The sequence below is a fragment of the Pan troglodytes genome, chromosome 9 (genome assembly GCF_028858775.2).
Source record: "Pan troglodytes isolate AG18354 chromosome 9, NHGRI_mPanTro3-v2.0_pri, whole genome shotgun sequence".
Taxonomy (NCBI): domain Eukaryota; kingdom Metazoa; phylum Chordata; class Mammalia; order Primates; family Hominidae; genus Pan; species Pan troglodytes.
Window position 1 is genome coordinate 73,501,568 of NC_072407.2, and position 23,961 is coordinate 73,525,528.

At 48.7% G+C, this 23,961-nt stretch overlaps 4 protein-coding genes across 19 annotated transcripts in view; all 4 read left to right on the top strand.

Moving 5' to 3' along the window:
* Positions 1 to 21,379, top strand: part of NADSYN1 (NAD synthetase 1) — a 95,560-nt gene extending 74,181 nt beyond the window's left edge. For 4 of the 16 annotated variants that reach the window (XR_010147595.1, XR_010147591.1, XR_010147600.1 and 1 more), the window contains one exon: positions 465 to 1,125. The gene's annotated coding sequence lies outside the window, so the exon portion shown is untranslated. Of the gene's footprint in view, positions 1 to 464; positions 1,126 to 1,308; positions 1,551 to 11,907; positions 12,242 to 18,746 lie in introns of those variants that run through there. The other 12 variants (XR_010147593.1, XR_010147604.1, XR_010147597.1 and 9 more) reach the window with 8 other exon arrangements.
* On the top strand, positions 22 to 676 carry LOC134807361 (keratin-associated protein 5-7). Its single transcript, XM_063784256.1, has one exon. It carries the CDS (start codon positions 128 to 130, stop codon positions 674 to 676), a length of 549 nt encoding a protein of 182 aa, XP_063640326.1. The 5' UTR covers positions 22 to 127.
* Positions 10,854 to 11,746, top strand: LOC129136443 (keratin-associated protein 5-8). Its single transcript, XM_063784255.1, has one exon. The coding sequence runs from the start codon at positions 10,942 to 10,944 to the stop codon at positions 11,653 to 11,655; it is 714 nt and encodes a 237-aa protein (XP_063640325.1). The 5' UTR covers positions 10,854 to 10,941; the 3' UTR covers positions 11,656 to 11,746.
* Positions 21,380 to 21,476: 97 nt separating the features above from the next.
* On the top strand, positions 21,477 to 22,283 carry LOC134807360 (keratin-associated protein 5-9). The gene has a single exon (XM_063784254.1). The coding sequence runs from the start codon at positions 21,477 to 21,479 to the stop codon at positions 22,281 to 22,283; it is 807 nt and encodes a 268-aa protein (XP_063640324.1).
* The last annotated feature ends 1,678 nt before the right edge of the window (positions 22,284 to 23,961 follow it).

Here is a 23,961-nt window from a genome sequence, read left to right on the forward strand (position 1 = left end):
GGAAAGGACCCTGTATTGTGCCTGACCTCTGGACAGGTATATAAAGAGCCCAGGCTCAGGGGGCTCCACACCTGCACCTCCCTCTCACCTGCTCCTCTACCTGCTCCACCCTCAATCCACCAGAACCATGGGCTGCTGTGGCTGTTCCGAAGGCTGTGGCTCCGGCTGTGGGGGCTGTGGCTCCGGCTGTGGGGGCTGTGGCTCCGGCTGTGGGGGCTGTGGCTCTGGCTGTGGGGGATGTGGCTCCAGCTGCTGTGTGCCCGTCTGCTGCTGCAAGCCCGTGTGCTGCTGTGTGCCAGCCTGTTCCTGCTCCAGCTGTGGCTCCTGTGGGGGCTCCAAGGGAGGCTGTGGCTCCTGTGGGGGCTCCAAGGGGGGCTGTGGCTCTTGTGGGGGTTCTAAGGGGGGCTGTGGTTCTTGTGGCTGCTCCCAGTGCAGCTGCTATAAGCCCTGCTGCTGCTCCTCAGGCTGTGGGTCATCCTGCTGCCAGTCCAGCTGCTGTAAGCCCTGCTGCTGCCAGTCCAGCTACTGTAAGCCCTGCTGCTGCCAGTCCAGCTGCTGTAAGCCCTGCTGCTGTTCCTCAGGCTGTGGGTCATCCTGCTGCCAGTCCAGTTGCTGCAATCCCTGCTGCTCCCAGTCTAGCTGCTGTGTCCCCGTGTGCTGCCAGTGTAAGATCTGAGGCTCTGGACTCAGGTCTCATGTGAGTCCTGCTAACCCCATTTTCCGAAGCTGTGACCTGTCCTTCATCGTTGAGCCCCAAACCACTGCTCAGGGTCCATTCCTTACTATAAGATGAAGCCATATCTGCCTGCCTTTTCCTAAGGAGAGTCCACCCTAATTAATGTCCATTCCCTCCTAACAAATTCTCTTCCCAAGTCAACTGCAACTGTGGCTGAATCACCCCTCACCCGCTAGCCTCACCTTTGCTTGTGTATTCAGAGGCCTGAGCTCCTGAACCCACTTGAAGTCCTGTCTTTTCCAGCTGGAGCAGCTGGGCATGAGTGTCCCACCTGCAACAAGGTGGGCGTTTAAGAGGCTTCCTTGGAGTGGCTTTGCCTGTCCAACACTCTGCTTTATCTTAAATGAAAAGTTGCAAACTAATAAAAATACCATGCCGACAAACTGAAACACATATCTTGCTGATTTCTCTGTTGTTCGGGGTCATTACTATGGCTATGGCTATTGTTTTCTTGTTCTTGTTGTGTTTCGGACTGCGTGGGTCTGATGCTGATGTTGCTGGAAGGTGCTAGGATGGGGCTGGCTGTCTCCTCTGCCTCTCGTCTCCTTCCTGGCTGACCCCTCTTTTCTCAGAACCCCTTTCTTCCTAGGTCTTTCCAGCTATTGATCTGATGGAGACAGGACTGTTCCTCAGGCCAGGGCCACAGAAGCAGAAGAGGCTGCTGAAAACTCTGGGGAGTTCAGACTTGCCTCCTTTCCCTGGTCCAGGCCTCTGCCATCTTCCTTTGGGAAGTTTTTGTAACCAACTTACTCTGATTGTCTTTGTTGTTACACAGCCTGTTGCCTCTGTAAATAAACACTCCTAGCACCAAGCCAATATTGCTTTTTAAGAATTTTGAAAGGGCCGGGCGTAGTGGCTCACGCCTATAATCCAAGCACTTTGGGAGGCCGAGGCAGGCGGATCACTTGAGGTTAGGAGTTTGAGACCTGACTGGCCAACATGGTGAAACCCTGTCTCTACTAAAAATATAAAAATTAGCTGAGTGTGGTGGCACGTGTCTGTAATCCTGGCTACTTCGGAGGCTGAGGGAGGAGAATGGCTTCAACCTGGGAGGGGGAGGTTGTGATGAGTCGAGATTGCGCCACTGCACTCCATTCTGGGCGACAGAGCAAGACTCCGTCAAAAAAAAAAAAAAAAAAGGCAATATTAATAGAGTTGAATTATTTCAAGTTATTTGGAAACACAGCAATTTATTGGTGGGATATGTCCTAAGCATAGAAAGAACACAAAAATAAAATTCCTAAGCTATTTTTAGTAGTCATGGTGGCAGCAGTAGTGTCGTTATTCTGCTGTGAATGCTGTATGGAAAAAGCAAATGCATAATTAGGTTGGTATCAGAACTAGAATTTTTGGTGTGGAACTGATGAGGTTAAGTAAAAACCTTGTCATCCTGAATTTGAATTAGATATATCAATATGAAATCATGATGTTTTTTATCCAAATAAAAGTAGTTTCCTCCTCCATTGGAAGACTTAGAAATAATGAGCCATCCTGTAGCAGTGAACACTCCTAGCACCAAGACTGTTTGTTATCTTCAAATGCTATTTATTGTATCTACCTGGAACCTGGCTTCTCTGGTGAATGGGCTGGAAGCGAACAAGACAAATCTAGAACATCTTGTTATCCCAGAAAGCAGAGATGATAACTAAGACTAATGCAGTCACATCAAAAGAACTAAAGAGTCAGCCGGGCAAGGTGGCTCATGCCTGTAATCCCAGCATTTTGGGAGGCTGAGGCGAGTGGATCACTTGAGGTCAGGAGTTCGAGACCAACCTGACCAACATGGTGAAACCCTGTCTCTACTAAATACAAAAAATTAGCCAGGTGTGGTGGTGCATGCCTGCTGAGGCGAGTGGATCACTTGAGGTCAGGAGTTCGAGACCAGCCTGACCAACATGGTGAAACCCTGTCTCTACTAAATACAGAAAATTAGCCGGGTGTGGTGGTGCATGCCTGTAATCCCAGCTACATGGGAGGCTGAGGCAGCAGAACCCTTTGAACCTGAGAGGCAAAGATTGCAGTGAGCTGAGATGGCGCCATTGCACTCCTGCCTGAGCAGCAAGAACAAAACTCTGTCTCAGAAAAAAGAAAAAAAAAAAAAAGGGTGAGAGGCAAACCTAGAGAAACTCTCTGTAGACAGACTTGGGACAATCTGAACACCAATTTCTTAAATGGACTGATACACATCAAATATGTTTAAACTAGGAGTGAGTAATCATACACAAAAAATAATAATACAGATACTATGCAAACTGTAAAACTTAGTTGCCTTTAGAGGATTCTAGGAATCAGTTCATTATTTTAAAGATGACTAAGTAAAGGAAAATAATCAGGCACTTATTCTATCTCTGACAGACAAACTCTATCTTATGGTAACAAAATTAGAGGAAGTATTCCAGTTTATAAATAAAGAAGAAATCATAGAATTAGAAACTCATCATTCTGTAACCCCTAATGAAATAATGGGGCTATCAAATTTACTGCATGCAGCCAAATCAGTGGAAAATTTATAGCCTTAAATGCATATGTTAGAGTAAAAATGAAAAACTTAAGCTCATTTAGCCAAAAACCTATCTATAGGACTGGCAGCATTGCCACGCAGAGCACAGAATGGGGTGATAATTAGGGCTATTTGTAGGCATCCTGGTTCTCCTCTCCTTCTGGGAACAGGTTGGATGGCAGGTAATAGGGTGGCCCTTTCATGAGCCCTCTCTAAGTCAGGTGTGGCCATGTGATTTGTTTGCGTCAGTGGGAAGAAGTTTGAAGCACCTGCTGCAGTTTCCTGCATTCTCTCTTTCTTCTCCCACCATGACCACTAACGTTCCAAGCAGTGGCTGCTGCTTCCGACTGAGTCCCAGAGTGACGAAGTACAGAGCAGAGTCACCAGCTGATGTGCAGTGACCTGCGATGTGAACAAGAAGTAAGCCTGTGTCGTGTGAAGTCACTGAAACATGGGGGTGGCGCGTGTGAGCAGCGTAATTGGTCTATCCTGGTTGACCCAGAAACCTACCAGAACAAAAACATAGCATTGTGGCCTTGGTTTATTGGTCAGGGGGTGGGTGGAAAGGAAAGCTATCGGAGGCGAGAAAGGTAGTTATTATGTGTTTGGTAAGACTGTCCTAGATCGTGTATCCCTGAGGGAAGAGTTCAGAAAACACAATGCCACTCCCGCATGGGTTGTTGTGGCTGCATTTATCAAAGCATTACAAGAACAGGGTGAGCTCGAAAGAACCGGCTGGTTTCAGCCAGGAGGAAAGTTCTAGAAAGCCTGGAGAAACCTGGGGAGCTACAGAGTTCTCAGTTCTGCCTGGTAAATGATAAGACTTAGAAGGCCTTTGAGCAGCAAAGGACAATTAAAGCAGAAATGAAAAGAACCGTCTTTAAGGGTACACTCTGATGAGATTCCATGAGGGCGGACCACACCACAGGTAGGGAGTTGGTGGCTGCCTCCAGCCTTGCCAGTGGGGCAGGAGGGGCTGCTGTGGGGTCAGTGGATCCAGAAGATGCCAGAAACTTCTCCCCACTGTGGCTCACCGGGCGTTCTCTTTGCTTGGCCTGTGGCTCCTGTGGGTAAATTTGTGTCTTGCTGTGTAATAAAGAGGTTTCTCCAGGGAAGAGGGGGAAGTCTTTGGCCCAGGCTGGACCAAGTGACCTGCAGATTAAAGATAGCCTCACTATCACAGTAACAGGCACCAAAGAAAGGCCTGCTGCCGGCCATTGTTGGAAATAGGCCCAGCAGAACCAATGCTGTCTGTGCTTGTGGTGTGGGGGGTAGAAGAGAAATCAAAAGAAACCCCAAACCGGCCAGGCGCGGTGGCTCATGCCTGTAATCCCAGCACTTTGGGAGGCTGGGGCGGGTGGATCACGAGGTCAAAAGATCAAGATCATCCTGGTCAACATGGTGAAACCTCATCTATACTAAAAATACAAAAACTAGCCGGGCGGGGTAGCACGCATCTGTAGTCCCAGCTACTTGGAAGGCTGAGGCAGGAGAATTGCTTGAACCTGGAAGGCAGTGGTTGCAGTGAGCCAAGATCCTGCCACTGAACTCCAGCCTGGTGACACAGCGAGACTCTGTCAAACAAACAAACAAACAAACAAACAACAAAAAACCCCACAAAACCTTCCTTAAAAATGAACAGATGTCACATAATTGTTAGCAAGATTTAGGACATAGTTTGTAACTCTCCATGAAATCAACAAAGAGAAAATCACGTGTTGGATATTTTATGCATTTTTTTGATAAAATCATAGGATTGCCTGTTGCAACATCCTTCATTTCACAGTTGGCCGTTACAGAATGACGCTGAAGACGTTACAGAATGACGTTACAGAATCACGTTGCAAAAACAACTGAGCTCCTTCTCATCCTTCACGAACGCCTCTCTTCGAGGTCAACTCACCCCATTGGGAAGTCCTTATCTTGTCTCCTTGGCCAGCTTCTCTTTTAGGGTGAACTGCCTGATCTTCACTGCAGTGGCCTTGCCTGGCTCCCAGCAGATGTTCTCCAATGTCACTTTCAGTGACATCACAGAATCCTACATTTCCTTCTTTTTTGCAAGCATTGCAATTTTACTTAAAATTTGCACTGTAAATATGACTGTGGAAAATGTATTTAAGACAGCTGGTTCTGCAAAGACAGGGAAGAGATTTGGGAGGCAGGGGTGTGGGAATAAGTGATATTGTTAAGTAAATGAGCTGCTTGAGTGGAGGACACTTTTAGAAGTGGTCAGCTTGGGCTTGGCATGGTGGCTTACTCCTGTAAGCCCAGTATTTTTGGAGGTTAAGGAAGAAGGAACACTTTAGCTCAGGAGTTCAAGACCAGCCTGGGTGACATAGCAAGACCCCGTCTCTACAGAAAAATAAAATAATTAGCTGGGCTAAATTATTAGCTGGGCTAATAATTTTTTAATTTTTTTTCTACAGAAAAATTAAAAAATTAGCTGTGGTGGTGCACACCTGCAGTCCCAGCTAATGGGGAGGCTGAGGTGGAAGAATCTCTTGAGCCTGGGAAGTTGAGGCTACAGTGAGTTATGATTGCACCACTATACTCCAGCCTGGGTGACAGAGTGAGACCCTGTCTTAAATAAATAAATAAATAAAAGACATGGTCAGCTTGTTTACTTGTTTGTGATTATTTTCTTTTTTTCCTTCTTCTTCCTCTTTTCTTTTTTTTTTTTTTTTTCAATAGAGGTAGAGTCTCACTGTGTTGCCCAGGCTAGTCTTCAACTCCTAGGCTCAAAGGATCCTCCTGCCTCAGTCTCTCGAGTAGCTGGTACTACAGGCATGCACCATTGCCGCTAGTGAATATTTTCAAGACCAGATGGTCCCCCCAACCCAAGGAATCTTGGATAATGAGTGAAGGGAGACCCTGTATGGGGCCTGGAGAAGCTGGCTATGTGTGGAGTGGTCACTGAGGGAGCATCTTAGCATGAATCTTGGTCAGAGTGATCGGGGAACCAGACTCAGTCTGGAAACAAGCAGGGGACACCTTCAGCTTACAGACAGCAGATTATGGAGCTGCTCAGCCTCCATAATTACATAGTTCAATTCTTCAGAATCATCTGTGTATCTGTCTATCTATCTATCCATCCATCTATCATCTATGTGCCTCCATATCCATTTATGTTTTTGTTGTTGAGATGATCAAGTTGGTTCTAAAATTTCATTGGAAAAGCAAAGGAATTGAAAAAAAGAAAACAATCTTTAAAAAGAAGAATGAAGTTGAAGTCTCACAATACTTGACTTCAAAATCTCCCATAATGTCACAGTGACGCTGTGTTTGCATTAGGAAGCAGCATACAGACCTGCGGAGCAGGACACAGGAACAAACTCGCCATAGTGTCGGCTGATTCTCATTAAAAACACCAGCGATTTCAGTGGGATAAGGATGGTTGGTTTATTTATTTGTTTATATAGTCATTTATTTATTTATTCATTTTTCAGATGGAATTTTGCTCTTGTTGCCCAGGCTGGAGTGCAATGGGATGATCTTGGCTCACTGCAACCTCCACTTCCCGGGTCCAAGCAATTCTCCTGCCTCAGCTTCCCGAGTAGCTGGGATTACAGGCCTGTGCCACCACACCCACCTAATTTTGCATTTTTAGTAGAGACAGGGTTTCTCTATGTTGGTCAGGCTGGTCTTGAACTCATGACCTCAGGTGATCTGCCCATATAGGCCTCCCAAAGTGCTGGGATTACAGGCAAACCACCTTTGTTTGTTTGTTTGTTTTGAGACGGAGTCTCACTTTGTCGCCCAGGCTGGAGTGCAGTGCCACAATCTTGGCTCACTGCAACCTCCGCCTCCTGGGTTCAAGCGATTCTCCTGCCTCAGCCTCCTGAGTAGCTACGATTACAGGCGCCCACCACCATGCCCAGCTAATTTTTGTATTTTTAGTAGAGATGGAGTTTCGCCATGTTGGCCAGGCTGGTCTTGAACTCCTTACCTCAGGTTATCTTACCTCGTCGGCCTCCCAAAGTGCCTGGATTACAGGCGTGAGCCACTGCGCCTGGCCACGATAGTCTTTTTATCAAATGTTGCTGAAACAATTGGATGAAAATGTGAAAAAATGGATCTCAACTCCTACCTCACATTACACACAAAAATTAGCTTGAGATCCAGCATAGAACTAAATATAGAAACAAAAACTCTAATGCTTCTAGAGGAAAAGCTAGGAAAGAGAGTTTTCAAAAAGGTCACAAGAAAGCACTAGCTGTCAAAGAAACAAATGTTAAATTGCACTTCAAAATCAAAAACGTTTCCCTATAAAAATAAGTTAATAATAAGGCAAATCAAATACTGAAAAATTATATGTTATGTATTATACATACATATATATTTTATATACACATATGTAGGGAAAAGAAAGAGAGATCAGACTGTTACTGTGTCTATGTAGAAAACGAAGACATCAGAAACTCCATTTTGACCTGTACCCTGAACAATTGCTTTGCCCTGAGATCCTGTTAATCTGTAACTTTGCCCCAACCTTGAGCTCACAAAAACATGTGTTGTATGGAATCAAGGTTTAAGAGATCTAGGGCTGTGCAGGATGTGCCTTGTTAACAAAATGTTTACAGGCAGTATGCTTGGTAAAAGTCATCGCCATTCTCCAGTCTCGAGTAACCAGGGGCACAATGCACTGCTGAAAGCCGCAGGGACCTCTGCCCTGGAAACCCGGGTATGGTCCAAGGTTTCCCCCCATGTGATAGCCTGAGATCTGGCCTCGTGGGATGGGAAAGACCGTCCCCCAGCCCGACACCCATGAAGGGTCTGTGCTGAGGAGGATTAGTAAAAGAGGAAGGCCACTTGCAGTTGAGATAAGAGGAAGGCCTCTGTCTCCTGCCTGTCCCTGGGAACTGAATGTCTCAGTGTAAAACCCGATTGTACATTTGTTCTATTCTGAGATAACAGAAAAACCCCCCTGTGGCAGGAGGCGAGACATGTCGGCAGCAATGCTGCTCTGTTATTCTTTACTCCACTGAGATGTTTGGGTGGAGAGAAGCATAAATCTGGCCTAGGTGCACATCCAGGCATAGTACCTCCCCTTGAACTTAATTGTGACACAGATTGCTTTGCTCACACGTTTTCTTGCTGACCTTCTCCCCACTATCACCCTGCTTTCCTGCCTCATTCCTCTCGCTGAGATAGTGAAAATAGTAATCAATAAATACTGAGGGAACTCAGAGGCCTGTGCCAGCACAGGTCCTCCATATGCTGAGTGCTGGTCCCCTGGGCCCACTTTTCTTTCTCTATACTTTGTCTCTGTGTCTTATTTCTTTTCTCAGTCTGTCGTCCCATCTGATGAGAAATACCCACAGGTGTGGAGGGGCTGGCCCCCTTCACACATATATGCATGTATATAAAATACATGTGTAAATATATATATATACATACATATGGCAAAGCATTTCATTCATATATTCTTGATATCGAATTTATGAAGAGTTCCAACATCTCAATAACAAAAAGACAAAAAAAACCCTACAATAAAGTGGGCAAACAATTTTAACAAAACCTTTTAACAAGAAAGATGTGAAAATGACCAGTAAGTGCAAGAAAAGATCCTCACAAACATTAGTCATCAGAGAAACGCAGATCAAAATCCACATGAGAGGCAATTTTACACCCATCCAACGCCTCACATTTGAAAACCCAATGGCGGTACTGACAGGCCTGGGGCAGCGGACGCTCTCAGGCATTGCTGAGGAGAGGGGAAAGCAGCTTGAGCATTTGGAAAGCTGTCTGTTTCTTAGAAAGTTAAGCATACACTACTCTATGGTCTAGCAAGGCCAGTCCTCAATATTTAACCAAAAAATTAAAACCAAAAACATGAATACGGAAGGACTGGAAGGCATGATTATGTGTTATTTATCATCGCCCCAAACTGCGAACAATTCAAATATCTATGAACAGGAGAATGGAGGAACGCCGTGGAGAGTATTTTTACACGAAACACTACGCGATGATTAAAAAAGAAGAATAAGGCCAGACGTGGTGGCTCATGCCTGTAATCCCAGCACGTTGGGAGGCTGAGGCAGGTGGATTGCCTGAGCCCAGGAGGTCGAGGCTGCAGTGAGCCATGAGCGCACCACTCTGCACTCCAGCCTGGGTGACAGAGCAAGACCCTGTCTCAAAAAAAAAAAAAAAGAAGAAGAAGAAGAAGGGCAAATCATTGACACACACAATAACATCGTGAGGGAAAGAAACCAGAGTACATTTTTAATGATTTCATTTCCGCGACATTCAATAGCAGGCAAAACTAGTCAGCAAAGCTGTGCCTGTAGTGATGGGCAGGAAGGGAAGGCCGTGAAAGTGAACCTTCTGGGGGTGAAGCAGTTGGTCATGGTTGGGGTGATGGGCACACGAGTACATGTTTAGCGGAACTCATGGAATTGTACACTTAAAGTATGTGCAGAGGCTGGTAGGCCAAGGCTGCAGTGAGCTAGGATCGCACCACTGCCCTCCAGCCTGGGCGACAGAATGAGACACTGCCTCAAAAAAAAAAAAAAAAAAAATGCAGTCCGGGTGTGGTGGCTCATGCCTGTAATCCCAACACTTTGGGAGGCTGAGGCAGGTGGATCACTTGAGGTCAGGAGTTCGAGACCAGACAGGCCAACATGGTGAAACCCCCTCTCTACTAAAAATACAAAAATTAGCTAGGCATGGTGGCACACGCCTGTAATCCCAGCTACTCAGGGGGCTGAGGCAGGAGAATTGCTTGAACTCGGGAGGCAGAGGTTGTAGTGAGCCGAGATCATGCCACTGCACTCCAGCCTGGGCAACACAGTGAGATTCAGTCTCAAAAAAAAAGCATTTCACTGCATGTAAATTTTACCTCAATACAAAATTAAAATTAATCTTTCGGAAAATAAAAGTACATTAGAGAGGATGGCTAATCAAAATTTTTGTAGCCTTCAAGGAGAATAAATTTGAAGCATATCTGTTGATTTGTGGAATTTTTACAAAGACTTAATTGAGGAAAACTTGAAAGCATTAGAAAGGGTCCCGTTCCTCTGTTCCCTCTGTGAGCCCAGCTTGCCTGAAGGGAACGTGGGTCTAATCCGTGTCTGGAGGAGTGAGCCGAACCACAGGAAGAAGAGGTAAGAAAGACAAAGGAGAACCAGGGCCACACTCAAATCCACGCTCTTCAAAACTTTGTTTTACAAATTTGACAAAATATTTATACTGGAAATTTTTAAGTGGTGGAACCTATAGACAGCCTTTTCTTTCAGCTTATTTTGTTAGTTTTAATTTAATTTAATTTTTTTACAAAATGACCACCGTTGATATAAACACCAATGCCAGGGGGTGGAGGGTCTGCATTGCTGAGGAGAGCCCTGAGCGCCAAGGAAAATGGTCCACCCGCCAGCCAAGCCACCACTGTCTCCCAGGCTCCCGGGACACCTGCTGGAGAGGGAGCCCAGTGTCTTCTAACAAAGGGAAACCCTATGAGGAAGAGGCCAAATTTAGAAACCAAGGAAAGGAGAGCTTGGCTGGAGCTGATGGTGGCTCATGGGATTGTGAAGAGATTAAAAATAACACTCGTGCATGTGAAATAGCAGAAACAACAACAGAAGTATTCATGTGTTCAGTATAAACACCTGGGCAGGTATATAAAGGGCCCAGGCTCAGGGAGCTCCACACCTGCACACCTCCCTCTCACCTGCTCCTCTACCTGCTCCACCCTCAACCCACTGGAACCATGGGCTGCTGTGGCTGCTCTGGAGGCTGTGGCTCCGGCTGTGGGGGCTGTGGCTCTGGCTGTGGGGGCTGTGGCTCCGGCTGTGGGGGCTGTGGCTCCAGCTGTGGGGGCTGCAGCTCTGGCTGTGGGGGATGTGGCTCTAGCTGCTGTGTGCCCATCTGCTGCTGCAAGCCCGTGTGCTGCTGTGTGCCAGCGTGTTCCTCCTCCAGCTGTGGCTCCTGTGGGGGCTCCAAGGGGGGCTGTGGCTCCTGTGGGGGCTCCAAGGGGGGCTGTGGCTCCTGTGGGGGCTCCAAGGGAGGCTGTGGTTCTTGTGGCTGCTCCCAGTGCAGCTGCTATAAGCCCTGCTGCTGCTCCTCAGGCTGTGGGTCATCCTGCTGCCAGTCCAGCTGCTGCAAACCCTGCTGTTCCCAGTCCAGCTGTTGTAAGCCCTGCAGCTGCTCTTCAGGCTGTGGGTCATCCTGCTGCCAGTCCAGCTGCTGCAAGCCCTGCTGTTCCCAGTTCAGCTGCTGTAAGCCCTTCTGCTGCTCTTCAGGCTGTGGGTCATCCTGCTGCCAGTCCAGCTGCTGCAAACCCTGCTGTTCCCAGTCCAGCTGTTGTAAGCCCTGCAGCTGCTCTTCAGGCTGTGGGTCATCCTGCTGCCAGTCCAGCTGCTGCAAGCCCTGCTGTTCCCAGTCCAGCTGCTGTGTCCCAATTTGCTGCCAGTGCAAGATCTGAGGCTCTGCCTACAAATCTCAGCTGGTCCCACAGATCTGGGCTCTCCAGGAATGACTGGAGCTGTGTCCTGAATTCCTGAAGCACATCTCTGAGTCTGTCCTCCTCTGGACTAAGGCAGCCTAGCGTCCAGGGCTCAGTACTCAGCTGCTCAGCCTCTGAGGTCATGAGGGCTTCTGGCATGCTGGATGCTGCCCATCAACCCTCACAGAATCCCCTCTTCCTTTCCTGACCTCATCACTTCAACCTTCTCAGGGCTTCAAGATCCCACATCCCTGGGCCCCTCCTGTGAGCCTGCTGGAAACACACTGAAACTGAAATCCTCTGACCTGCTGCCGCCTCTCCCCGGTCCCTGCAACCTCCTGGCTCCTCCACCCTTCATCTTCATCCTGCCTGAGCTGCCACAGCTCCGATTGTTTCTGGAGTTAACCTAGAGGACTCAGAATTATTAGAGACCCCAGGATCCTCTCCTGAGGAGGAGGGGCGCCCAGTCTCCTCTTCTACCTCTGACCTGGCCTTGTTTCTTTCCCCAGGGCTTCGCCTTGTAAGTGCCTAGGCTGGATCTTCTAAATAAATACGATCCACACCTCCCACGAGTTTGCGTTGTGATTCTTTTGTTTCAACTTCTGTGTGATTAGATAAATGTACAATTTTCACAGAGTTGCACTCCCAGGCATTTGGGAACCCCCCGTTCCCTGCTGTGTGAGTTTGCTAGGGCTGCCCCACAAACCATGTGGCTTATGCAACGGGAGTGGATCGTCTCACAGTTTGGAGGCCAGAATCTGCCATCGAGGTGCCTCAGGGCCGGGTCCTCCTGAGACCTCCCTCCGTGGCTTACTGATGCCGCCATCCCTATATCCTCATGTGCTCGTCCCTCTGTGTGTGTCTGCGTCCTCATCTCTTTGTATAAGGACACAGATTAGATTAGGGCCTACCCTACTCCATTATGTCCACATTTTAACTAATCACCCCTGTAAAGATCTATCTCCAAATAAGGTGCCATTCTGAGATACTGCAGTGAGGACTCCAACATATGTACCAGGGGGCACAACTCAGCCGTGGTATCCACTTGGCTTGGGGCATCACCATCTTTCCCATCTTCCAGGACACAGAATTGGGAGGCCCCTTGGGCTTCTCTCCCCTACAAGTCGCCAAATCCCACAGCATCTCCTGGAAGACATCCTAAGACACCTCCTTCCTGCCTTCTTGTGACACCTCCCTACCTAGACCTCTGCTTCAGGCCCCCAACTGTCCCTTCCCTGCTGCCTCTGTCAGCTCGGGCTGCCAGAACAAAACCCACAGAGTAAGCCTGGAAGACGGAACAACAGACACCATTTCTCCCAGTTCCGGAGGCTGGAGGGCCTAGACCAAAGTCCAGCATGTTCGACTCATGGGGAGGGAAGGCAGGAGCTGGCGGAGGAGGAGGTGGGCTGCAAGGCTGGAGCCCCCAGACCCAGGCGTCTGTAACAGCAGAGCACGGGAGGCTGCTCGGGAAGCCACCTTCTCACAGGATGGCAGGCCGTGAGTGTCTGATGGAACTGTGACAAGAAAGTGAAAACTCAACAACACGGAATTTTTAGAATGTGCTTCTGAGTTTCTGTTTTAGTAAGTAAGGTTGACTAGACACTATTCACAACCTGGAACTTCTCAAAGGACATGGTGAAACCCTGTCTCCACTAAAAATACAAAAATGAGCCGGGCATGGTGGTGGGCGCCTGTATCCCAGCTACTCAGGAGGCTGAGGCAGGAGAATCGCTTGAACCCGGGAAGCAGAGGGTGCAGTGAGCCCAGACTGCACCACTGCACTCCAGCCTGGGTGACAGAATGAGATTCCATCTCTAAATAAATAAATAAAGTTTTAAAGTGCTGTATTTAAAACATATATTTTTTAAGTCACTGAGCTGTTGAAAAAATAAAATAATCCTCAGAGCCAACAAGCAAGAGAGAGCTGGACCCACAGAGGAAGGTGAAAGTCAAAAACGGCCTCCACTCTGTGGCTGGACCAGAAAGAGGCCCTCTCTGTTTTCTTCTACCTGTGGTATTGCTTCTGTTGTCAGCATGAATCTGAGAAAAACGTAGTTTCTCTACACTGTCACACAGAACACTCTCATTCCTGATGTGCGGGTTTTCCCCACACTACTCAATTTTCTGCCTCTTTCCACACTGACCGATTCTCTGACACCAGCTGGGTGTCCTGCAATTCACTCCCATCCTGAAACAGAGTTCATTTCAGATCCCACAGGCGAAGGGCTCAGTCCCACAAGACTGTCCCCACTTCAGAGGCTGACATGGTTTTCCTCTGTCCCCACCCAAATCTCATCTTGAACTGTAGCTCTCACAATTCCCCTGTGTTGTGGGAGGGACCCAGTGGGAGGTAATTGAATCACGGGGGTGGGTGTTTCCTGTGCTGTTCTCATGATAGTGAATAAGTCTCACGAGATCTGATGATTTTATGAATGGGAGTTTCCCTGCACAAGTTCTCTTATCTTGTCTGCCACCATGTGAGATGTGCCTTTCACCTTCCACCATGATTGTGAGGCCTCCCCAGCCAGGTAGAACTGTGAGTCCATTAAACTTCTTTCTTTTGTAAATTGCCCAGTCTCAGGTATGTCTTTATCGGCAGTGTGAAAATGGACTAATACAGATGCCAATCACGAGTCCATCCTCCCAAGCTTCTAACCGATGGGCTATAAATCAGGGTTTACACTGATACCTGAAATGAGTGGCTGAGGCAAAGCTCTCTGTCCATCAAGGTTTACTAAGCCTGCTTTAAGGCGCACCTGAGAAAAATGCAAGATGCAGGCACATCTGTGGCTGTTTTCCCAGAGAGATTTTTGGGAAGTTTGGTATTTATACATTTCCTTAAAGGGGGGCAGGCAGGTAGGAAGAGGCAGGTAAGCATTAGGCAAATGATTGCATTCCTGTGAGACTTTAGTTAGTGCCCAGTAAATCTACATTTTACATGAGGTAAGGTGAACGTTTGAAGAGAAAAAGGGACTAAAGGAAGAGTCGGTTGTGCAGACCTCTCTGGGTAGATGGAGGAGGGACTGGTGTCATCTTGTTTTTGTTCTGCTTCTGGGAAGATAAACTCATAATCTATATGATCAGTGTGGAATGGAACACTTTCGTTTTAGGAGCTGGACTTGGATTGCAGGCCTGAAGTCACAACGGGCACATCCTTGTTGATGGCAGGACGCACTTCTTGAGAGGTTTTGCAACCAGCATGGCGCATATTTATGAGTGATTTGTGGAGGAAGTGTCCTGAGACACCTGAAGCCTTTGCCGTTTCCTGGGCCTGGCGAGCAAAACACACAGCAACACAGGCTGTGGAGGAACAGCGCTGCTTTTGCGAGAGGGCTTGGGGGTTCTGAGATTTTTATTTTTCTTTACTCAACACCACCCTCCTTGGGTTCGATAATCTGCTAGGACAGCACCCAGAACACAGGGAAACACTAGCTTATGTTTACTGGTTTATTATAGAGGATGAGACACAGACGAACCCCTAGGTGAAGAGGCACCAAGGGTGAGGTCCAGGATGGTCCTGAGTGTGGGAGCTTTGTCCCGTGGAGCCGGAGTCATCGCTCTCCCGGCGGGGGGGATGTGTGCACCAACTGGAAGCTGATGGGATCTCACTATTCAGTTTTGCAGAGCTCTCACCTGCAGCCCTCCCCGTCCTGGAGCTGAGTTCCCAGGCTCTTCTCACTGGGTCTTTCTGACCACCAGTCTCATCCTGAGGCCATCTAGGGGCTCCACCCTAAGTCACCTCATTAACATAAACACAAGTGTGATCTAAGGGAGCTTATTAGGAATAACAAAAAACAAACAAACACATAATTAAAAAACCCAAGAAAACAATATTCCTCAGAGAAATTGCAAGGGCTTGAGGAGCTCTGTGCCGGGAGCCAAGGAGAAAGGTCAAGACCGTCTCTTCTCACACAGTGAAAGCTCCAGGTCAGTGTGCTTTGCGCATGTCCATGAGTCCTTTCCATCATTTGGTTCTGTGCAACTGCTGCAGGAGGAAGCTATTACGAATCAGGGAAGAAAACAGCCGAGCTTTTAAAAAGGCTTTGAGACTGGGCGCAGTGGTTCACACCTGTAATCCCAGCACTTTGGGAGGCTGAGGTGGGTGGGTCATGAGGTCAGGAGTTCGAGGCTAGCCTGACCAATATGGCAAAACCCTGTGTCTACTAAAAATACAAAAATTAATTGGGCTTGGTGGCACATGCCTGTAATCCCAGCTACTCAGGGGGGCTGAGGCAGGAGGATCACTTGAACCAGGAGGCAGAGGTTGCAGTGAGCTGAGATGGCACCACTGCACTCCAGCCTAGGCAACAGAGCGAGACTCCATCTCAAAAAATAAAAAAAGGCTTTGAAAGGCCCAATGTGGATGGGTACGAGCATTTAAATCCCCAGGGGTCCCTGCCTCGTTGAGTCACTAACAGCCTGCCAGCTCTATTTCCCCACGGCTCCTGAGAAACACTGCATACATCGGGTAAGAGAGGCATCAGGGCCGCTGCAGGAGTGGGAAGGAGAGGAGAGCCAGGCCACCCTGAGAGCCAGGCCACAGCAGCTGCAGATGGAGGAGGGCCAGGGAGCCCAGGGTCGTCTGGAGGACAGACACAGGGGCTGCTGATGTCTGAGGAAGGCAGGAGAATGGACAGACGCCCTGTAAGCAAGATCCCAGATCTGCTCCAGAGAAGGGTCCCTTCCTGACCTCTAGCACTTGAGCCGGTAGAACTTAATCTAGCTAACGAAGCCATGAGCCTGGAACTGCCCAAGGGGGTTCACCTTGCCCGCTGCCTGGACAGAGCTGATTCATCAAGACAGGGGAACTGCAATAGAGAAAGAGTCATTCACACAGAGCTGGCTGTGCGTGAGACCGGAGTTTTATTATTACTCAGATCAGTCTCCCTGAGCATTTGGGGAGCACAGTTTTTAAGGGCAACTTGGTGGGTAGGGAGAAGCCAGTGATCCAGGAGTGCTGATTGGTCAGGGATGAAATCACAAGGAGTCAAAGCCATCTTCTTGCACTGAGTCAGTTCCTGGGTGGGGGCCACAAGATCAGATGAGCCAGTTTATTGATCTGGGTGGTGCTACCTGATCCATCAAGTGCAGGGAGGGTCAGAATCTTGTAAATGACCTCTGGCTACATGACTCCTAAACTGTAATTTCTAATCTTGTGGCTAATGTTAGTCTAGTCCCCAGGCAAGAAGGCGGTCTGCTTTGGGAAAGGGTTGTTACTGTCTTTGTTTAAACTATAAACTACCAACTAAATTTCTCCCAAAGTTAGTTCAGCCAATACCCAGGAAAGAACAAGGACAGCTTGGAGATTAGAAGCAAGGTGGAGTGGGCTAAGTTAGATCTCTCAGTCTCAGTCATAACTTTGCAAAGGCGGTTTCAAGCCCAGCTGCCAACCAGAGGAACTCACTCAACACGTGAGCAGCAGGCAGAAGCAAGAGCCTTCCCCTGAGAAATCGGAAGGAAATCCTAGCCTCGCCCCCGCAACCACTGACTGAACGGGACCCCTCTTGGCCAAGGGGGTGTCGACAAAAAGTGTCAAACTCTGTAAAATATTTTAAAAGATTCTGAGCCGAACATGACTGACAAATGGCCCGTGACACAGCCCTCAGGAGGTCCTGAGAGCAGGTGCCCAGGGGGTTTGGGGTGCAGCTTGGTTTTATATATTTTAGGGAGACATGAGACTTTAACCAAATACATTTAAGAAATACTAAGGCCTAAACTCTGTTGTTTTTTTTTTTAATCTTGCTCAAATTCCTATCTAAGGGGTCTGAGCATGCCCTACAAATCATAAACTCTCATCAGACAGGTTTTGTTTAGCCCTAAATATTGTGACTTACTTTCCAACCCGACTCTGGCATAACATTATGAGACAAGGAAGAAAATCAAAATACTTTACCCCAAAACATGTTTCTTTGCTGTATTTTGAAATGGCCCTGCAGAGCGTCCTTTGTGGGGGAAAATTTGCATCTGCAAAGAATCTCTATTAACATAGCTAGATCTTTTTCTTCCAGACCTTCCCAGTCCTAAAGAGATTAACTAAGGTCTGAATAGGAAACATTTGTCATCTATTGTCTCTAAGGGCAGCCACTATCAGACTTCAAAAGAACTTTGGTCTCCACAATCTTTATCTTAACTTGAACTTTCCCTTCCTATCCATCCCAGGTCTTTAGACAAACTCAACCAACCGTCAACCAGAAAATGTTTAAATTTACCTATAGCCTGGAACCCCCTCACCCCCCATCCCCCACCACCCGCTTTGAGTTGTCCCGCCTTTCTGGACCAAACCAATGTATTTTTGAAATGTATTTGATTGATGTCTCCTGCCTCCCTAAAATGTGTAAAACCAAGCTGTACCATGACCACCTTGGGCCCATGTTCTCAGGACCTCCTGAGGGTTGTGTCTCAGGCCATGGTCACTCATATTGGGCCCAGAATAAATCTCTCTTCAAATATTTTACAGAGTTTGACTCTTTTTGTCGACATTACATTGGTTTGGTCCAGAAAGGTGGGACAACTTGAAGGGTGGGGAGTGCTTCCAGGCTATAGGTAGATGTAAAAATTTTCCGGTTGACAGTTGGTTGAGCTTGTCTAAAGACCTGGGATCAACAGAAAGGAATGTCTGGGTTAGGATAAAGGATCATGGAGACCCAGGTTGTTATTTGCAGAGGAAGCCTTTAGGTAGCAGGCTTCAGAGAGAAGAGGTTGTGAGACGTTTGTTATCGGACTTAAAGTCTGTGTGGATGTTAATGCCAGAGAGGTAGAATGAGGCATGTCTGACCCCCACTGCCCATCATAGTGTCTCAGGTTAAATTTTAAAACAGCCCTGGCTGAGGAGGAAGTCCATTCAGATGGTCGGGGAGGAGGTCTTCGAATGTTATGTTTGGTTAACCGGGAAACCTTGGCAGCTGAGTTCCTGGCTACGGGGGGATGGGAAGCTGGACTTGCGCCCTTCTCCTACTCCCTGGCCAGCCATGACCCAGCTCCCTCCCCTCAGGGAAAACAGAAACCAATTCTGTGGAGACTGCACTGAGGAGATCAGTGAACCCCTGACATTGCCCCCTCCTTCTTGATAGGAGATCCACCACGGAGAGGCCCTGGCCATTCTACGGAAGAGGCGCAAGGAAGACTTCTGAGTCCGCTGCTTCACCTTTTGACATCAGAGGGCCAAAAACTCCACCCTCAGATCAGGCTAACACCTCTGGTTTTTGCACGTGGAGAGGGGGTGAAGCTGGATTGCGCATATGCCTGGTTTTGGGTCTGCAGTTGGTTCCTGCGGGTGGGTTCGTGGTCTCGCTGACTTCAAGAATGCACCCATGGACTTTCACGGACCTTCGCAGTGAGTGTTACAGCTCTTAAAGATGGCACAGACCCAAAGACTCAGTGGCAGCAAGGTTTATTGTTTATTCGCGAAAGGACAAAGCTTCCACAGCGTGGAAGTGGACCCGAGTGGGCTGCCGCTGCTGGCTGTGTGGCCAGCTTTTATTCCCCTATTGGCCCCGCCCATGTTCCGTTTCTGTCCTATCAGAGTGCCTTTTTTTCAATCCTCCCTGCGATTGGCTACTTTCAGAATCCTGCGCAGATTGGTGTGTTTTACAGAGTGCGGATTGGTGTGTTTTACAATCCTCTTGCAAGACAGGAAAGTTGCTGATTGGTGCATTTTACAATCCTCTTGTAAGACAGAAAAGTTCCCCAAGTCCCCACTGGACCCAAGAAGTCCAGCTGGCCTCATGTCTCAGTTTCTCCTCTTATCAATATTCATGTCCCTCCCACAGCTTATTGAATATGCATATTCAGCCACCCCCACTCAGTGTAGATCTCTGCTTTATTCTTCCCTCCCTCCAAGTGTCTGTTTCCAGCTTCCTACCAGAGGCTGCGCCTCCCAACCAGTCAGAACAGCCACACTCAGCCCGCAGCACTTTATGAGAAGTAAAGCGCTCCTTTCCAAATTGACGACCTCGTCCTTCTTCAGTTAACACCTCCCTCTCTCAATGACGATGATGGAACATGTCCAGGTGTTGGTGACACAGCTGCATGGCTGCGTGTGGGATAAAGTCGCTGCCCCTTCAGAACTCACACCCCCCTGGAGTGGGACACACACCTCTAAGAACAAACAAGGATGAGAGCAGAGCCAGCTTGACATCGTGGGAATCAATAAATGAAGCAGAAAATGCAAGGTGGTGGGGGTAGCTATCTCGGGACGGGGTGTCAGAGGTGGATCTGAGTTGGGCAGACAGGAGGGACGCAGTCCAGGGCGGTCCTGGGTGAGTCTGTTCCATGTAAGGAACTGCCAGCACACAGGTCGTAAGGAGGAGTGCAGTGTGGCCCCGGCACCAATCCAGGGCTGGATGAAGAATGATTGAGGCAGTCTGAAGATGACACCAAATCATTCTCCTCCCACGGAGAGGTGGACTTTCTCTTCTCTCTGCAATCTGGGCTGGCCTCAGTGACTTGAGGAGGGAGAAATACTCTAGGATTCCTAGGCTGGGTAATAAGGCACCTTCCAGCCTCTGCTCGAGTGACCTCCTAGGAAGTACAGCTGCCCTGAGCCCACCATGCTGTGAGCAAGCCCAAGCCAGCCGTGGGAAGAGGCCGTGAGGTGGGGGAGGGGAGGGAGATCTGTCCGGCGTCACCTGTTGTAGCCATCCCATAGGTGTGTGAACACAGCATCTTGGACAAGCCAGCCCCAGCTGACATAATTTACAGAAAAACCAAGGAACCCTGCAGACAGCCGGAACTGAGGTCCCAAAATACAGCCCAGCCAAGCCATGCTGCCATCGTTAGCCATTGGTTCCTTCCCAATTGAGACCCCACAAATCATGCGGCCTGTGCCACCATCCAGTGCCAGATCTGAACTACTGATCCACTGAGCTTTGGGCTGATTGGTTCTGCAACGATGGGTGGCCAAGGCCACGGTCAAATCCAGCTGGAGAGGTGGATGGGGCCAGTGTCAGGGGTTTGGATTTCACCCCAAGTCGGCTGAGGCACACTGGAATGTCGTAAGCCTGCACATCCACTCATCACACATTTTAACCGCATCTGAGTGTGGACCGTACCGATGGGTTCCTGCACCTGCAGCCTCCACACCATTGCTGGTGCCCTGCCTCCTAGCTGGAGTATCCTTCCTGTCTCTTGGCTGCTCTTTGTACCCATCATGGTCCCCCCACCACCCTCCAAGTTCTGCTCCAAGCTTTGTTTTCCTGCAAGAGAAGAACCTGTCCAGACAATAGTTTCAAAGCAGCGGGAAGCTCTGCTCACGTGTCCCTAAGGACCATGCTGTGTGAAATTCCCTTCTGTAATCACAGAGCCCATTGCCCTGGCCACAGGGACTGGTCCAGGAATAGGGAGGAGGTAGACAGAGGATGCCTCCTTCCCCACTGCTGAGAACCCTGCCATCCTCAGCCACAGTTGCCACAGAGAAGATACCACATCCCTGGGGGAATCAGCAGGAATCAGGTAGAGAGTGGCACTGCTCTGGGGAGGGAGGGCGTCTCACAGCATCAAACGTCAAAAACCCACAACATTGACCCAGTCCTGCCAAGATGGAACCCTGCATGAGCGTGGGGGATGGGGAGTTGGGGTGTTGCAAAAGACACAATACATGAATGATCTCAGGTAATTCTCAGGCAACCCCCGGAGGCTGGTGTTGCTAGCACCCCTCTGCAGGAGAAGAAGCTGGGGCTCGGGAGCTGACTGGATCTGCTTAAAGGCCCAGGAAGAATAAGAGTTAGGAACTGGGACAGACCTTGAGGAAGCTGCACTTCCTCCTGAGGTGAGCCAGCGTTGGAGCTGTTTTTCCTTTCAGTATGAATTCCACAAGGAAATCATCTCAGGAGGAAGGGCTCATACTTGGATCCAGAAAATATCAACATAGCCAAAGAAAAACAATCAAGACATACCTCCAGGAGCTATGTAACAGCAACCGGAAAGAGAAACAATGGTGTGTTCCTATGTGGGAAATAAAGAGCCGGGGCTCAGGGGGCTCCACACCTGCACCTCCTTCTCACCTGCTCCTCTACCTGCTCCACCTTCAATCCACCAGAACCATGGGCTGCTGTGGCTGCTCCAGAGGCTGTGGCTCCAGCTGTGGAGGCTGTGACTCCAGCTGTGGGAGCTGTGGCTCTGGCTGCGGGGGCTGTGGCCCCAGCTGCTGTGCACCCGTCTGCTGCTGCAAGCCCGTGTGCTGCTGTGTTCCAGCCTGTTCCTGCTCTAGCTGTGGCAAGGGGGGCTGTGGCTCCTGTGGGGGCTCCAAGGGAGGCTGTGGTTCTTGTGGCTGCTCCCAGTGCAGTTGCTGCAAGCCCTGCTGTTGCTCTTCAGGCTGTGGGTCATCCTGCTGCCAGTCCAGCTGCTGCAAGCCCTACTGCTCCCAGTGCAGCTGCTGTAAGCCCTGTTGCTCCTCCTCGGGTTGTGGGTCATCCTGCTGCCAATCCAGCTGCTGTAAGCCCTGCTGCTCCTCCTCAGGCTGTGGGTCATCCTGCTACCAATCCAGCTGCTGCAAGCCCTGCTGCTCATCCTCAGGCTGTGGGTCATCCTGCTGCCAGTCCAGCTGCTGCAAGCCCTGCTGCTCCCAGTCCAGATACTGTGTCCCTGTGTGCTACCAGTGCAAGATCTGAGGCTCTAGTGGGAAACCTCAGGTAGCTCCTGAAGATCTGTGCTTTCCAACAAGTGACTACCCTTGAAGCACATCCCCTTCTGGATCTGAAAAGAGCCCTTGGCTCAGGGCGTCTTTTTCCAGCCCCTGAGGAAATGGAATGAACCACTCCCTGCCCATTCCCTATAAGAATATCCCAAGACCCAGGCAATTTTGCCCCTCTTTCCCACATGCCCCCATATGTCTGAGCCAAACTGCACTGGGGGCTGCCCTCATGCCAAGCAAGAGCCTGGAATTCCCCTTCTTGATAATTCCATGGGAGACAGCAAACCCTTCTTTCCTTTGCCTGCCAGGAGCTTCACAACATTTGCAGATGGATGTCCTGCAACCCAAATGATCACATGTATCTATGGAAATCCAAAATGCATCTGGGTGCAGCACTAAATAAATTCTCCATCCCTCAGCCTTGGTCTCACTGAGTCTTTTCTTCCAGCCTCTGTCTCATTGGCAAACTGGCCACATGTCCTTCCCCTCCTCCCTGATAGCTTATTGCTCCCACTGCTGTAACAGTGTGCCAGGCCCAGCTCCCATTCCAGAAACAGTTGTTGAACTGATTAATGAAGGAACCACTAGCAGTATGTATGAATGAATGAAGACGAGGAATGAATGAGTGAATGAGTGAGTATCTCTCATTAGTACACAGGGAGTCCCAGCTGTATCTCAGTGGGATTCAGTCTGTCTTGGTTGGAATTTGGGCTCCTACTTCTTCCCCATGGGAGGATATGTTTGGGAGAGAAGGAGAACTTTGCCCTCAGTGCCTAGGAAGGGATGTAATGGGTGCTCTCTGGGTCCAGCCAGTCCCTAGTTTGTGGGTCAAGCCAGGAGAGGGGGAAGTGAGACTAGAATGAGCTGTGTCCCTGAGATGCTCTGTAGGACAACACTGGAAACTGTGCTGCTTCAAGGATCCAAGACGGTGTGGCTGAACACAGGCTGAAGTGCACCCTCCATCTCTGGGCTCAGAGTGAGGAGGAATCCAAGTGTCCACAGGCTTCCCAGCTTTGGTTTGGCACAGGGAGGAACAGAAGGGACTTTTCTCAGCCTGATAAAGGCCATCTACCCACAGTGAACACGGTGCTTAACTATGAAAACCTGGATGTTTTCCCCTAGGATCAGGAACAGGAAAAGAATGTCCACACCCACCACTTCTATGCAACATTTCACTGAAGCTATAGCCAGAATAACATAACAGGAAAAGAAAATAAAGCCATCCAGGTAAGAAAAAAGGAAGCAAAACTATCTCTATTCACAGAAAACCTCATCTTGTATACAGAAGATGCTGAGGGACACACACACACACACACACACACACACACACACACAACTATTAGAGCCAATAACCAAGCTCAGCAGAGTGCAGAACACAAGGACTATACACAATAGTCAGCTGTGTTTCTTTACAACAGCAAAAAGCAAGCAAAAAGGTTGTAAGGAAACAATAAAATTCCTGGGAACAAATGCAACGAAAAAAGTACAAGACTTGGACACTTAACACTACAAAATACCATTGGAAGAAGTTAAGGAGGACCAAAGTAATGGGGGAAAAAATTCTATGTTCATGTATTGGAAGACCTAATATTGTGAAGATTGAAACACTCCAAAAAAAAATTGTTCTACCAATTTAATGCAATTCCGATCAACAT

Coding starts and splice junctions, on each gene's coding strand:
- LOC134807361 (XM_063784256.1), top strand. CDS start 128: ATGGGCTGCTGTGGCTGTTCCGAAGGCTGTGGCTCCGGCTGTGGGGGC.
- LOC129136443 (XM_063784255.1), top strand. CDS start 10,942: ATGGGCTGCTGTGGCTGCTCTGGAGGCTGTGGCTCCGGCTGTGGGGGC.
- LOC134807360 (XM_063784254.1), top strand. CDS start 21,477: ATGAATTCCACAAGGAAATCATCTCAGGAGGAAGGGCTCATACTTGGA.